We start from the raw sequence: 15,146 nt of genomic DNA, 5'->3' as shown, positions 1-15,146 counted from the left end.
TTTGGTTTGGGGTTTATGTTTGGTTTGGGTTGGTTATTTTAAGTTTAAGCATCAACCAACTTTAATTTTGGAACAATATTCATAGCTTGTAACTCTTGGAATAAGAGTTTACAGGCGTAGGGGATTTGGAGTGTCGAAACTTGAAGTGTTGATTTACAATATTGACACCAACCTTCGTATCCGAGGAACCCGCATTCTTTGCATGCATAGACTGTGAAACGATCACTACTGATCATGAGACGCTCCATGATGAGCGCCGATGCACCATAACCAATCAAACAATCACGCTCCATTTCTCCGAGACGGAGACCACCACCACGAGCTCTACCTTCGGTCGGCTGTCTGGTGAGTGTGACGGTGGGACCACGAGCTCTGGCGTGCATCTTGTCCATCACCATATGTTTGAGTTTTTGATAAAAGATGGGTCCGAAAAAGATAAAGCATTGGAGTGGCTCACCGGTGACACCACTGGTGACATAGTCCTTGCCACCATAACTAAAGCCCTTGGAAATGAGCACCTTGCTGAGGTCTTCGACCTTGTCACCGCCAAAACATGTGCCGTACCCAAACTTGCCCGAGACGACACCGGCCTTGCCGGCGAGCAACTCGATCATCTTTCCAATCGTCATACGCGATGGGAAACCGTGCGGATTCATAATAATGTCAGGACAGATACCGAGATCGGAGAAGGGCATGTCCTCCTGCTTGACAATGATACCGCAGACACCCTTTTGTCCGTGACGCGATGAGAACTTGTCGCCGAGCTCGGGACGACGTGTGCTACGCATGAGGAACTTGACGAGCAGCTGGTTGTCGTCGCCGTTGGTGAGCATGACCTTGTCGATAAAGGCGGGGTTCTCGTACTTGTAGTTCATCGTGGCCGACTTGAACGAGGCGTCGTTCATCTTGCTGACACGGATCATGTCGACCGTGTTGATGGGCGAGTACTTGTTGACGAGGATCTGGCCCTTTTGGGCGAGGTCACCGGGCTTGGCAAGCCCGTCTTCGTCGAGTAGCGCGTATTTGGGCTGGCGGGCCGTCTCGGCGGTCGGGCCAACGATCTTGTCGATGGTCTGGTTGGGGTATTTCTTGATGGAGGTCGTCTGCTTTTTGAGCACGATGCAACGGCCAAAGCCACGATCGAGCGACGCCTTGTTCATGACGAGCGCATCTTCAATATCGTACCCCGAGTACGACATGACGGCGACGGTGGCGTTGTGGCCGGCGGGCAGACGGAACCACTGGATCAGCTCGATGGTACGTGTCTGGCACATGGGACGCTGGGGGTAGACGAGCAGGTAGAGCAGCGTGTCGATACGGTTGAGCTGGTTGTAGGCAATGGCGCCGATCGCCTGCTTACCCATAGCACATTGATAGGTGTTACGTGGCGACTGGTTGTGATGTGGGTAGGGAATGAGACCGGCGACGCAGCCGAGCATCGTGAAGGGCTCAATCTCGAGATGTGTCGAGTCTTTGGTGATGGCGCACTCCTTCCACGCCAACATGCTGTCATTCTCTTCGTTGACGTCGAGGTACTCGATCATACCCTCCTTGATGAAATCGTCGAATGTGCGTAGGCCGTCTTTGAGCTCTTGGATGTGTGCCTGTGTGAGACGGGGACGCCCATTCTCGACGATAATGTAGGGCCGACACAAACGGCCACCGTCGCACGCGATCGACACGGTCTTGTGCGCCTGGTTCTTGCAGATCGACACAAACTCTTTGATACGACCGGCACGACGCATGCGACGCAACGTATGCACAAAGTAGTCGGGCGAGTTGTGGATGCCGATGATCTGACCGTTGAGAAACACGAGGAACGACGAGCGCGAGTTGAGCTCCTCTCCCGTGATCAACAGGATGTCTTGCACACCCAAATTGTACGACAGACGCAAAAGGGGACCCTCGGGGTCGTCGGTCGTCACATGCGTCATGAGCGCAAAGTTTTTGACCAGACCGCACGCCTCTCCTTCGGGCGTGTCGGACGGACACAACATGCCCCACTGCGACGGCTGCAGTGAACGCGGGCCGGCCACCTTTCTCGTCTTTTCAAACTGCGACTGGATACGCGTCATCATACCCATCGCCGAGATGTACGACAGACGCGACAGCACCTGGCTGACACCCGACCGCTCCATCTTGAAACGCTTCAAATTCCACTGGCCCGACGAGATGGCGTGGATAAAGCCGTAGGACAGCGTGTCGCTACGGATCAAACTGGCAAAGTCGAACGGCATGGCGCGGTTCTGCTTGAGGATGGCCTGGTCGGCCGACTTTTTGAGCTCGCTCAGAAACTTTTTAAACAAGTCTTCAAAGAGCAGCGACACGAGCTGGCCGCTCAACTCGATACGCTTGTTGCCGTAGTAGTCCTTGTCGTCGAGCGTCGAGCGGTCTCTGCTGGCAATGATGATACGACGGATCATCAGCGCCGTGTAGATGACCTTGAGACGAAAGTTGTAACGTCGCACGGGGACGTGACTGAGAATGACACCCGCCAAAATATCGCGTGCCTCCTCGCCCTTGGTTCGCTTGCCTATCGACCACGGCCGACGCACCACCTTGATACGCGACCCCAAATAGTCGAGTGCCTGCGACTGCGTATGCACACCCACTCGAGCACACTCTTCCAACGACGGAGCGATCGCATCGAGGAAGATCTCGTCCGATCCCACCAGTTGCACGGCCTCTTGGTCCGTCTCGACACCCATACCCTTGAGAAAGACAATCACAGGGATATCCTCGCAAAACGTGTTGTGTTTGAGGTACAACTTCTCGTGCTTCATCACAATATTGGTACGCGACTTTCTCTCGTGTGTCGAACTGGTCACCGTCGAGCATGGAAATCCCTTGGGATCCGTCTCGATGATGATTCTGTTTTTGCTGAGTTGTTCGTGGTTGAGAATCACCTTTTCGGCGCCCCGCACGATAAAGTAGCCACCGGGATCCATCGGACACTCGCCGAGCTGTGCCAACTGCTCGTGTGTCTTGTTGGTGAGCACGCAGTTACTGCTTCGCAGCATGATTGGGATACGTCCAATCAACACATCCTGCACTTGCACCACTTGCTTGCCACGTGTATATTCAATGTTGACTGTGATCGGTGCTGCATATGTCATGTCTCTCAATCTACACTTTTGAGGTGTAATCGTCACCGATTCATAATTCTCTTCTACTAATCCTGGCATTCCAACATTAATCTCTGTAAATCTACAAACAAAAATAAAATAATAATAGAAAGTTAATACAATCAATAATCAATCAGTCAATCATAGTGCATTAAATGCATAGTGCATAGAGTGTTTAGTAGTGTCTCATACCTTGCAAAGAATGAAGGGTCAACATCAGTTGTTAATCTTTCATTTGCTTTTAGAATCTTTTTAATTTCTACATTGATAAAGTAGTTGAATGAATCTATATGTTGTTTAACCAAACCTCTACACTTTAAGAATGCAGGTACTAATTTCCATTTTTCCTTTATGAGAGATAGAGAGTATAGTTAGTAAGAATCGTGTGATATTAAGATATATATATCGTTGGTTGATTGTTTCATTTCATTTCATTCATACCTCTACTTCTTTTATACTATCTGTTAGCTTTGATTCATCATATAAATCATCCATAGTGCCTGGTTTATATTCATTATTTGTCGCTGACATCTTTTATCTATATATATATATTTGTTGTTGTTGTTGTGTCTTTTAATCCCTTTGTATGTACATCTATGTTCCCCTCCTTTTTAGACACTTTATGTGTTTGTTTATTATCTGATCAAACTATTGTGAAATGCGATCATCACCACCTCATTCCCTTTTTTTTTTTGAAGCTCATTCATATTCGATGTTCGTGCTTTTTTTTTTTTTTGAACCAACACCCCAAACCAAACCCGAACGAAACCTAATGACCAACATCAATCCTGATTTCAACTTAATATCTATTATTAATAATACATATAATGTTTATTTATATTGAGTTGGTTGTTTGCTCTTTTAACATATTAAAAACTCTGATATATTCAATCAACCTAAATAAATCCATCCGTCGTCAGTTATTAAAATATAACCACAATAATATTTATATTATTATTATTATTATTGGCGGTATAATTACTTTAATCACATTGATGGGTCAGTATTATACAATACTATAATACTGGCATTGACGGTGTGTAGCTGCATGTTATGCAATGAGCTTCTTCGTCTGTTGCGTTGAAAATGGGAACCAAAAAAAAAACCTCTTTACTCAAAACAAGGTTGTCTCAATGTTCAGCAAGATGAGTAGGCATAGAGGCGTGGTGGGGGTCTCCCAATGGGCAATGAAAGGCTGAGCTGAGCTGAGCTGAAAAAAAAAAAAGCATTAAATTCAACAAAAATCGAGAGTGGTGTGGGCAGCTGCCTCCTCCAACCTCCTCCTCTCTCACTGTCAGATAAAATTGTTGTGTGCACCGATAGTTTTCTTTACATAGAGATAGAAATAAAGTAAGTTTTGTCACCGTCCCACTTATTACTGATGTAGATCGATACGGGGTGACAAGATACACACCCTACTGTAAAGATTGACGACACAGCATACTAGCAGATCAAGATACACTTGGAACGATCTTACAGAGGATACTAGATACACCCAACTCAACAACCCACAAACAGTCATCATCTAGATACTAATCCATCATTCATCTACCACTTAACATTACATATAGATGAGCAAGGTTAACAACCTCTTCGATCTTCTTCAAGACGACGATGACGAACAACAACCAAAGTTGGAAGTCAGCAAGCCAGCAGCTGTTGTTGCCCCAAAGGAGGTAAAGAAGCCAGCTGAAAAGGGTAATTACACAAACTACGAGAGAACGACAAAACAAACCTATGACACAGGACAGACATGACAGCTGACAGATCAGTAGATTGGGATGGTTTAAAAATAGAGAGAGATAGAGATAATAATAATAATAATTATGAGAGGATGGTCTTTGAAGATATATCATGTGTCATAGGTTATTTTTTTTTGTGGAGAGTTTAAAAAAATTAATATACTTATTCTTTTTGTTTGTTATTATTCTTAATTAATTAGCACCAAAGGCCGATAAGCCAGTCGCCAACAAGACTTCACCAAAGTTGAGCGGTGAAAAGAAGCCATTCAACAAGGACGACAAGCCACGTAGACCAAGACCAGAAGGTCAACAAGGACAAGTCTCCAGCGAAGACTTTGCCAAGCGTGACTCCAAGAGAGACTCTAAGCACGAGCCAAGAAAGCCACGTACCGACTCTAACGGTCAAATCCGTGGTCGTCAATTCGACAGACAATCCGGAACCGGTCGTCCAATCAACGGACAAGACAAGAAGGGTGGATCTGGACGTGGAAACTGGGGCAAGGCCACCGAGCAAGCTCTCCCAGCCGACGTTGAAGCCACCGCCACCGCCGACTCCACCGTCGCCTCTACCGACGCTGCTGCCACCACCACCGACGCCACTGAAGTCGTCGACACCACCCCAAAGGAAATCAAGTTGACCTTGTCCGAGTACCAAAAGCAACAAGAAAAGGAGAACGTCCAACAAGACGGCCAAAAGCTCCGTCAAGCTGGTGAAGGTGAAACCACCGGCCAATGGGACGACTTTGTCCAAGTCAACACCAAGGTTGTCAAGACTGCCACCAAGACCGTCGCCAAGGAAGAGAAGAAGCCAAAGAAGCAATTCATCAACCTCGAGCCATCCAAGACCTCTGCCTCCTCCTCCAACAACAAGAACGCCAACAACAAGACTGGCGGTGCCAAGAAGGAAGCCCGTGGTGTCCCAACCAAGGACGATTTCCCAGCCCTCACCAAGGCCTAAGCCAGCTGCCCCCCCCTTCACTCACATAAATATTTTAATTTAAATAATTATAATACTTCTATCTCCCATGTCCACCAACAGCTTGCATTAAAAATCACCTCTCAAGTTTTATTTCTTTTATTTCTAAAAAGAAAAAAAAATAAAATATATAAAATAATTTTTAAAAAAATATATTTATAAACTTCAATCAAAATATTAATTAATCAAAATATTCAAAATATTAATAATAATCTTAATCTATCATCGATTAAAAAAACAATCTTGTTGTTGTTATATTTACATCCTTGGAGGGGAGGGGGTTTATTTGCATACTAGTTGACTGCTAGCATCAGGTGATGCAAATGCCAGCATATTGGCAGGTCGATTAAAAATGTTAGCATCATTAGCACATACCAATAATAATGATATGGGTAAACTTCTTCTTTTACTCCTACTTTGTGTGATAAAAGAGTGGTTTGTTGTTTTTTTTTTTTTTTTTTTTTTTTTTCTCTCTCCCAAATTTTAAATCAGTTGACTGTATTCATTATCGTGCGCAATTGGTTTATTCGACATTCATTCATTCACAACTAGTTAATAATAATAATAATAATAATAATAATTAAACCACTTCTACATCACGTCAACAATATATCGACAACATCAACATTGACAACAACAATAAATAGTATAAATACAATCAACAAACAAACAAACAAAAACAAAAAAGTACTATACTATACAATATACATCTCTTCTCCCTCGAATAATAATATATAAATAACAATAGAGTAATAGTAGTAATAATAATAATAGATAGATTAGAAGAATGTCAAAGTTACTAGAGACATATGGTAACAAAGCAATGAATTTGGATGGTATGTTGGCTACCAATATCCAATCATTGGGTTACTTTAGAGATTTATAGTATGTATTATTACCACCAATGGACCACTTCGTCGACGAGAATCAACAACTCTCTTGATTCAATAACTATTACTATATTAGTTTCGAGGCACTACAAAACAAAACAAAACAAACAAAATCTAGCTAGACATTACTTACTAATATATTTGTCCCATTAAAAAACTATTACTACTACTTACTACTACTACTAAAAAACTACTAACTATTAAAATTATCTTATCACCTCTTCTTCCTATTCTTATTCATAACTACCAACTATGACTACTCTACCTACTACTTACTACTCTACTCAAGTCAAATGAGAGGTGTAAATGAAGTCATTGACGAGATTTACAATAAAGTAGAGTATTTGTGTAAGTATCATTGTGTTGTGTGGTTGTGACTATATAGAATGAATTGTGTGAGATGATATTTTTATAAATAGTATAATAGATAGACTATAGTATTATAGTATAGTATAGTATAGTATAGTATACATATAGGTTATTATTTTATATAAATCTCAAGTGTGATGGTCTTTGGTGGTGGTTGATGGTTGATGGTCTCTTCTTCTCTCTACTTTTCTCTCTCTCCTTTCTCTCTCTCTATGCTTTGCTTTGCTTTTTGGCGCTATGCTATGCTTTATCAAAAATAATCAAAATTTCATCACGACGATTGGGAATCTATCAAAAATCATACTACGAAGAGTTGTGTTGCAATACAACTTCGTTTGCGTTTGTGTGTGACAATACTATATGTTTATATATATTATTTCTATATACCACCACTTTGTTTATATAATATACTACTATTTTATAAAATATCAATGACCATTTTACAAAACAAAAGATGACTAACCCTTTTATCTCTCTTATATAACCATTCTCAAACAAATTCAATCCATCCATCACTAAATAGGTCCTTACATTCCAGGCACAAAAACACCTTCGTCGGCTTACTGTCTATTGTACAAGTTGTATACACTCAAACTGACCGAAGAGCATATGGAAACACTCATCTTCCACGGTGACTCTCCCTATATCCGTGCCATCGGCTTTCTCTTTTTACGTTATGCTCATCCTCCCGCTTCTCTTTGGGATTGGTTCAATGAATGTCTAGATGATCAAGAACTAATTGCTATCTCTCCAAAATCAAAACCAATGTATGTACACAAAGAAAATATGTTATTTTTTGCAAAAAGTTGATTGTAGTGACTAACTAATCTCTTGTTTTTATTTATATTTTAGAACGATGGAATTGTTTTTACTTGGGTTGTTAAAGGAACAAAAGTTTGCTGAAACTATTCTCCCAAGAATTCCAGTCAAGGTGATGAAAGAGTTGGAACAAAAAATCGAAGAATATGAAAAGAAAAGAGGATTAACTACAAAAAAGAATAATGGCAATAATAATTACAAAGGATCATATAACAACAACGATAAAAAGGATAACAATAGAGGAGGAGGAGGAGGAAGAGATTATTACGATAGAGATGGAGCACGAGACAGAGACGAAAACAACAGATATGACAATAACAATCGAGTGTCATACAAGAACAACAACAACAGTAGCAGCAGCAGAGGTAGCCGAGACCGAAGCAGAAGCAGAAGCAGAGATAGATACAGTAGTGGCAGAGGTAGCAACTATAGAGATAGAGATAGAGACAATTCAAGAAGAGACCGAGACCGAGACAGAGACACTAGCAGATCAAGATCGAGATCAAGGGAAAGACACAACAAAAGAGACAGAAGTAGATCGAGATCAAGGGATAGATACAGTGGTAGCAGAAGAGATGACTATGACAGAGATAGAAAAAGAGGTAGAAGCACAAGTGGTAGCAGAGAAGGTGAAAGGGATTCAAATAGCTCATCAAACTCTTCTACAAGTACTTCTAGCAATACTATTGGTACACCCAAAGATTCAGAAACCCTCAAGAGATTGAAATCAATCTATGGTGATTCTGCTTCGTCATCTTCATCATCCACCAACACAACAAACACTGGCTCTCCATTTGGTCAAGGTTCCAATAGCCAACCACCAATGTTTGAGTCAAGTACAGATAGTTTTGTTATTGGTAGAAAATAGATAGAAATAGATATAGATAGATAGATAGATAGATCGACCGAGATTAGAATTAGAAAGAAATAGAAAAAAAAATATAACATGCCATCACCACCCAGTTGTAATAGTTTACAAAATCAAAAAAAAAAAATATAATATCATTATCAAGTTTTTTTTAATTAATAAAAAAAGTATTTTCAATTTGTTTCTTTAAACCTAAAAGTCCTTTTGTGCATTATTATTATTCAGAAATGGATCTTTCTAAATCTTTTATTCTGTTGGTTCGACGAGTAATTTCTTCGTTGCTAACAAACTTGCTGATTTTGTTTGATTTGAGTGATTTTGTTGGATCGACCATTTTTAATTGTTTGGTTGATTTTGTTGGAAAGGGAACATGATTGGCGACGACCAATTCTGGTCTTTGATTTTCCAATAGATTTGGTTTTGGTTTAAATTGACCTCCATTATTATCTTTTTTCACAGAATATCCTGACTTATTATTATTATTATAACTATTGTTGGTTTTGTTGAAATTATTATTATTATTCTTATTATTATTCTTATTATTATTATTATAATGATTAGGTTTGTTATTATAATTATTATTTTGATTATTATTATTTTGATTATTATTTTTCTTCATTTCCCATTTTTTTGAATACTTTTCATCCTTTTGTGGATTAACAACAATTCCATGTTTGTGTTTGTTTTGTTCTTGTTTTGTTAATCTTTCCTCGGTTGGTTCCCATTTACTTCTGATGATTCTATAGATTGAACTTGCCGATACCTTGAATTGTTTGCTTAATTCGTCGATTGTGTGAATATCTGGGTCTTGCTTGTGTAGTTGTTTGACTTGATTCATGTCATCTCTTGATAGTTTTCTCTTTGGATCCCAATTTCCATATTTTTCCTTGTTGTCTATTTTACTGATAATCTTGTCTGCATCGTTACCATACTTTTCTCTAATAATATTAACTAAATTCTTTCTTTTTCTCTTTGCTTCTTCAAGTGGATCAATTTCCTCTTCCTGTTCGATTTCATCTTCCAATCCATCCAATTCTAATCTTATTTTATTTTCAACCAAATCCTTGTCACTAACCAATTCAAAGTCATTCTTTTCACCAATTCTAAATAGTTGATCGTTATCCTGATCAATATTGAATTCATCCAATGAAAGTTGCATATCTGCAACATCGGCATCTTGATCATTAAATTTGTGATCTTCCATTCCTTCCATTCCATACATTTGATATTCCTTTTCAAATTCTGATAATATCAATGATGATTTCTTTGATTTTAATTGTTGTTGTTGTTGTTGAGTTTGTTTTGGTTGTTGTTGTTGTTGAATTGGTTGTATTGGTTGATCAGATTGTTCATCAAAATCAACAATATATTCTTCTCCATCTTCATCAATAAAGTAGGTTTGGTCATCATTTTCATCTTCGTAAAAGATATCGTCTTCTTCTTCTTCTTCTACTTGTTGCGTTTGTTTGGTATTTGTTTTCTTCTTTTCAGTGTTGTTATTGTTGTTCTTTGTCTTCTTTTTTGGATTCTTTAATTGATTCTTGAGTGACATTACCAAATCACGTGTTGAAGTGTCTTGTGTCAATTGAACCGTATAAGTTATGTCATTGACCGATCCATGTGAATCATCCTTTCTCTTTGTCGAGAATGAGCATAGACCACCAGTACTACCAACTCTCGAGATATATGATGATGATGATGAACCAGTAGTGCTGAGGAACAGTGATGACAACACCTTGTATTGGTTATGTTTTCGTGCTGCCAATGTTAACATCTTGTGTATGTTCAATATGTCCTTCCTTTTTGAGTACTTGAGTAACCACAAACCGATGTGTGTGTTGTGTGCGTGACGGATGTAGTAACAAAGGGGGATGGCTGTACGAAATACCAGACTGTGTGTGTGACGGTTCGCAAGCAACAACAACTAGAGAGTACACAAGAAAGTATTAAAGTAGTAATAATCATCAAACCAGAGGGAAGTTTTCTTGAAAAGCTTTCAAAAAAATTAAAAACGAGATTTTTTTAAGTTAATGGCACTGTGTGAGTGAGGAGGGTTCCAACCACAGCTGAAAAACTACTTCTTCTGCCAGCTAAACTTAGCATACTTGGATACTAATATATATATATAAATATATACACATACAGATAGAGAAAGGATAGGAAGAGAGTGGGTGTGTATTAGTTAGTTAGTTAGCATTATATTATTACTATTATTATATTATTCCATCCCTGATTGATTTGATTACCTAAACAAACAATCAGAGTTAGCTAGCAGATATAGTAGATAGTAGATATTAATATCTATAATACAAATAACAACAACAAAGATGTCAAATATTCCACAATTAGAAAGATCAATTAATAATGCTCAAGCAGAGTTACAAGCATTAGAGTTGAAACAACATATCAAAGACCAAGAGATCAACGAATTGGTCGAACTTGCCATTAGCAAGAAATCACCAAACAATAGTAAAGAGAGATTGAATGTATTGTTTTCAGAGTCTGTAAGTAGTATTAGTAGTAGAATACTTAGTAGTAGTATACCTTTTAGTTAAATATAAATATTTGTTTGTTTAAACATACAATTTTCCCTTTTTAATTTTCTTTCTTCTTTAGATTCAAGATCTTAGAGTTAAAGCAACCAAAGTACAATCTATATTAACATTGAAACAAGAATTATTGAATAGTTTGATTGAACAACAAGATTCAAACAAGATACAAGACATTTGGAACCAATTAAAGAACTCATCGTTTAGAGTGTCACCAAGCAGCTCATCATACAACTACTCGACTGCCGAGACATCGTCGGTTGCCATATCGGATGGCAGCGGTGACCACAACAGCAAGGTCGACGAGATCCAACATGGTGTCGACTCGCTCATTGTCGAAGCGGAAAAGGAGATTACAAAGTGGGAGATTGAAAAGCACGACATTATCATTAACCGCGAGGCCAAGATTGGCAGCGGAGCATTTGGATCGGTCTACAAGGGATCGGTGCGTGGAAAAGAGGTTGCCATTAAAAAGTTGACACAACAATTCTACGACGAGACTGTACTCAATGAGTTTAGAAAGGAGGTGTGTTTGATGACCAAACTACGTAACCCACATTTGCTATTGTTCATGGGTGCCTGTACTACACCAGGTGACTTGTGTATCGTGACAGAGCTCATGCCAAAGGGGTCGGTACACGCACTACTTCGTCTCAAAGAGGATTCACCCGACTATATCGACTTTAAACGTACCATCTTGATTGCACGTGACACTGCACTCGGTATGAATTGGTTGCACAAGTCGCACATGTTGCATTTGGATCTCAAGCCTGCCAATCTACTCGTTGATTCCAATTGGGTGGTCAAGGTGGCTGACTTTGGGTTGTCCAAGATGAAGAGCAAGGACAAGGCCAGTGGCCAGGCCGGCTCACCACTCTATATGTCTCCAGAGATGCTTCACAACAAAGAGTATGATGAAAAGACCGATGTCTACTCATTCTCAATGTTGTTGTGGGAGATGTTGACCAAGCTCGAGCCATACAATGGATTTTACAAAAATTACAACGAACTTCTCGATGGCGTAGTCTACAAACAAAACCGTCCCACCATGAACGACAACTGGACATCTAAACTCAAGCTCCTCCTCACTCGTTGTTGGGATCCACTTCCAAATCGTCGTCCTTCATTTGACGAAATCACCAATCACAAACTACTCGATCATATCTTGATTGAAGGTATTCTTCAAGATCAAAATGGTCGTCAATTTTGGACTCATAATTTTATTGGCAAAGTGAGTAATCAATCAACAAACAAAACATATTTAATTATTACAATATATATATCTAACAATTATTTATTTATTTTCTTTGTAGACTGAAGTACAATGGAATCAATTTTATCAAGCATTTTGTTCATCATTTGGAGTTGATATGAAATTATTTAATCAAGAAAATCTTAAAATTAAATGTCTCAAGTTGTTGTTGGTAGAGATTGATAGTGACAATGTAAAGATTGAAGATTTTGGTAGATTTTTGGGATGGTTTGGTCCATTGTCATCGGGCACAGAGATGTTGGAGAGAGTGTTCCAAGTGTGTTCACTCAAGGGGTTCTTGGGAGAGAGCTCGTCCAAGAATGTCGTTCAATTCCTTGCCAACAAAAAATCGGGTACCTATATTGTTAGATTCAGTAGTTCTGATCAAGGCTGCTACGCACTCAGCTATGTTTCCAAGAGCAAGGATATTATGCACGCAAAAATTATACACAAGCCAGGTCAAGGTTACATCCATATGGGTGGTACCACCTACTATCCATCGTTGGAGGAACTCATCAAAAATACAGGCTCCAAGGTTCTAGGACTCAAAGATCCATATGAAGGAGGTGCTTACTATGCTCTTATCTATGCTTCTAAACATCCATCTCAAGCTAATACCTATATTGCTGTTGCTCCACAAAAGAAGGTTTAAATTAAGAAAAAATAGAAACAGAAAAAAAAAGTAAACAACAACAAAAAAATAGAAACAGAAAATCAACAAATTATTAATAACAATCATTCATTAGTAATATAATAATCACTTTCAACGAAAATAATACACGTATATGTACATACATATTAATATTTAATATTTAGACATCATCATCTATATTCGGCTTCATCTTTTTTTTTTTATAAATGATAACATCAACCAACATCAACATACAAAGAATAATTATTAAGAATGAATTCATTCCATTCTTATGACAACAACAACATAATAATATATCCACCTTATTGGGATTGTAATATAATTCTCATTGGCAATGGTATCAATTAATACCTATCCAAAACAAATAAATAAATCTCTTCCATACTCCCTTTAAAACAAAAAAGTTATAAAATCTATAAAGATTCTTTTGGAATTCGAATGAGTGGTGGTGTTCAAAGTAGTGAGTGTTTCGCAAACAAATAATTAAATATTCGTATTATATAAATAAAAAATAATTTTGGAATAATACCAATAAATAAATAAATAAAATGAATAATAGTATTACTTTATTTAAATTATAATAAATAAATAAATAATGAACTACTATCTAAATTCAAATAATATATTCTTATTTTTGGGATTATTGTTATTCCTTGCATGTGTTGGAAATTCTAATGGTAAACTTACAAAAAAAATTAATGGGGGCTCATTGATTGGATTGTGTGTGGAGACTCCACTGATCATAAAGTTTGCTAACTAACATTGAATCATTTTTAATTAAACTTTAGCACAAATAAACAACAATACAACTAATCAATCAAATAATAATAATAATAATAATAATTCTACAATGTTTAAAGTAGAAGCATTGGAATCATATCATGGATGGAGACATTGTTATAGAATTAGATGGCATCATTTTAATGCTATTGTAGTGTCGGATGTAGGACCTAGAATATTGTCATTGACCTTTGACAATGACCAGTCGAACCTATTCTTTGAACAACCCGATGACTTTGGTAATGTCGGTGGTGACAAGTGGAGATTGTATGGTGGTCATAGACTGTGGCATGCACCAGAAGTATCACCACGTACCTACTATCCAGACAATGAAAAGATCGATGTTACCATAGCCAACGATCACGTCATCCTAACACAACCAATTGAAAAGACAAACAATATTGCTAAACAAATCACAATCTATGGTAGAGGAGGTGCCAATCAATCCAATGCACACTTGGAGATTGTCCATCAACTCACCAACCACAATCAATGGGCTGTCCCTATTGCTCCATGGGCAGTGACTGTTATGGCAGCCCGAACCAAATCAATCCTGCCAATGGGTGTTGACGATCCACAAGGTCTTCAACCAAAATCATCCATTTCAATTTGGAACTATACTAAATTGAAAGATGAAAGAATTACACTTGGTATGAAGTATCTTTTAGCTCAACAAAATTCTACCATGAAAGATGCTAATAAGGTATAGTCTAAATATAAACATACATAATATAGTCTTCATTTTCTTCTTTTGACTAATGCATTACTTTCTTTCATTTAGGTTGGAGTAAGATCAAGTAATGGATGGTCAGCTTCAGTGAATGACCAATACCTATTTATCAAGCGAATTAGTCAACTATCTCAAAACCATGTAGTTGATCTTGGTGCCAATATTGAAGCTTACATGTCTCCAGACTACCTTGAACTCGAGACCATTGGAGCACTTACCCAACTCGAACCCAAAGCAAGTGCTTCGTTGACAGAGAAATGGTTCCTCTTTAAATCACCAACCATCTTTAATTTGAATAATGACCAAGATGTTGATCAACAAGTATTACCATTTGTTCATCAAACTAGTAGTGGTATTCCATTTTAAAATTGAATGAATTAATAAATATATTTAT

At 38.5% G+C, this 15,146-nt stretch overlaps 9 protein-coding genes across 9 annotated transcripts; 5 read left to right on the top strand and 4 right to left on the bottom strand.

Moving 5' to 3' along the window:
* Nucleotides 1–44: 44 nt before the first annotated feature.
* DFA_03105 (RNA polymerase III) lies at nt 45–656 on the bottom strand (the record flags this gene model as incomplete). Its single annotated transcript, XM_004362654.1, has 1 exon — nt 45–656. One exon carries the CDS (start codon nt 654–656, stop codon nt 45–47), a length of 612 nt encoding a protein of 203 aa, XP_004362711.1.
* A 124-nt stretch (nt 657–780) lies between these two features.
* DFA_03104 (RNA polymerase III) lies at nt 781–1,745 on the bottom strand (the record flags this gene model as incomplete). Its single annotated transcript, XM_004362653.1, has 2 exons — nt 781–947; nt 1,361–1,745. The coding sequence occupies 2 exons, from the start codon at nt 1,743–1,745 to the stop codon at nt 781–783; spliced, it is 552 nt and encodes a 183-aa protein (XP_004362710.1).
* A 565-nt stretch (nt 1,746–2,310) lies between these two features.
* DFA_03103 (RNA polymerase III) lies at nt 2,311–3,656 on the bottom strand (the record flags this gene model as incomplete). Its single annotated transcript, XM_004362652.1, has 4 exons — nt 2,311–2,441; nt 2,711–3,207; nt 3,318–3,472; nt 3,567–3,656. 4 exons carry the CDS (start codon nt 3,654–3,656, stop codon nt 2,311–2,313), a joined length of 873 nt encoding a protein of 290 aa, XP_004362709.1.
* Nucleotides 3,657–4,696: 1,040 nt separating this feature from the next.
* DFA_03102 (hyaluronan/mRNA binding family protein) lies at nt 4,697–5,825 on the top strand (the record flags this gene model as incomplete). Its single annotated transcript, XM_004362651.1, has 2 exons — nt 4,697–4,823; nt 5,068–5,825. The coding sequence occupies 2 exons, from the start codon at nt 4,697–4,699 to the stop codon at nt 5,823–5,825; spliced, it is 885 nt and encodes a 294-aa protein (XP_004362708.1).
* An 805-nt stretch (nt 5,826–6,630) lies between these two features.
* Nucleotides 6,631–6,855, top strand: DFA_03101 (uncharacterized protein; the record flags this gene model as incomplete). The annotated part of the gene is made up of 2 exons (XM_004362650.1): nt 6,631–6,728; nt 6,810–6,855. The coding sequence occupies 2 exons, from the start codon at nt 6,631–6,633 to the stop codon at nt 6,853–6,855; spliced, it is 144 nt and encodes a 47-aa protein (XP_004362707.1).
* Nucleotides 6,856–7,026: 171 nt separating this feature from the next.
* Nucleotides 7,027–8,789, top strand: prpf38b (putative U4/U6.U5 small nuclear ribonucleoparticle-associated protein; the record flags this gene model as incomplete). The annotated part of the gene is made up of 3 exons (XM_004362649.1): nt 7,027–7,081; nt 7,626–7,869; nt 7,955–8,789. The coding sequence occupies 3 exons, from the start codon at nt 7,027–7,029 to the stop codon at nt 8,787–8,789; spliced, it is 1,134 nt and encodes a 377-aa protein (XP_004362706.1).
* A 217-nt stretch (nt 8,790–9,006) lies between these two features.
* On the bottom strand, nt 9,007–10,563 carry DFA_03099 (neugrin domain-containing protein; the record flags this gene model as incomplete). The annotated part of the gene is made up of 1 exon (XM_004362648.1): nt 9,007–10,563. One exon carries the CDS (start codon nt 10,561–10,563, stop codon nt 9,007–9,009), a length of 1,557 nt encoding a protein of 518 aa, XP_004362705.1.
* A 553-nt stretch (nt 10,564–11,116) lies between these two features.
* Nucleotides 11,117–13,242, top strand: shkB (SH2 domain-containing protein; the record flags this gene model as incomplete). Its single annotated transcript, XM_004362647.1, has 4 exons — nt 11,117–11,293; nt 11,406–12,060; nt 12,229–12,569; nt 12,652–13,242. 4 exons carry the CDS (start codon nt 11,117–11,119, stop codon nt 13,240–13,242), a joined length of 1,764 nt encoding a protein of 587 aa, XP_004362704.1.
* Nucleotides 13,243–13,837: 595 nt separating this feature from the next.
* DFA_03097 (uncharacterized protein) lies at nt 13,838–15,118 on the top strand (the record flags this gene model as incomplete). The annotated part of the gene is made up of 3 exons (XM_004362646.1): nt 13,838–13,919; nt 14,031–14,725; nt 14,804–15,118. 3 exons carry the CDS (start codon nt 13,838–13,840, stop codon nt 15,116–15,118), a joined length of 1,092 nt encoding a protein of 363 aa, XP_004362703.1.
* Nucleotides 15,119–15,146: the final 28 nt, after the last annotated feature.

Source organism: Cavenderia fasciculata (assembly GCF_000203815.1).
Source record: "Cavenderia fasciculata unplaced genomic scaffold Scf_Dfasci-G-b-205a01.r1-3, whole genome shotgun sequence".
Classification (NCBI taxonomy): Eukaryota; Evosea; class Eumycetozoa; order Acytosteliales; family Cavenderiaceae; genus Cavenderia; species Cavenderia fasciculata.
This window is presented reverse-complemented; position numbering and strand designations above follow the sequence as displayed.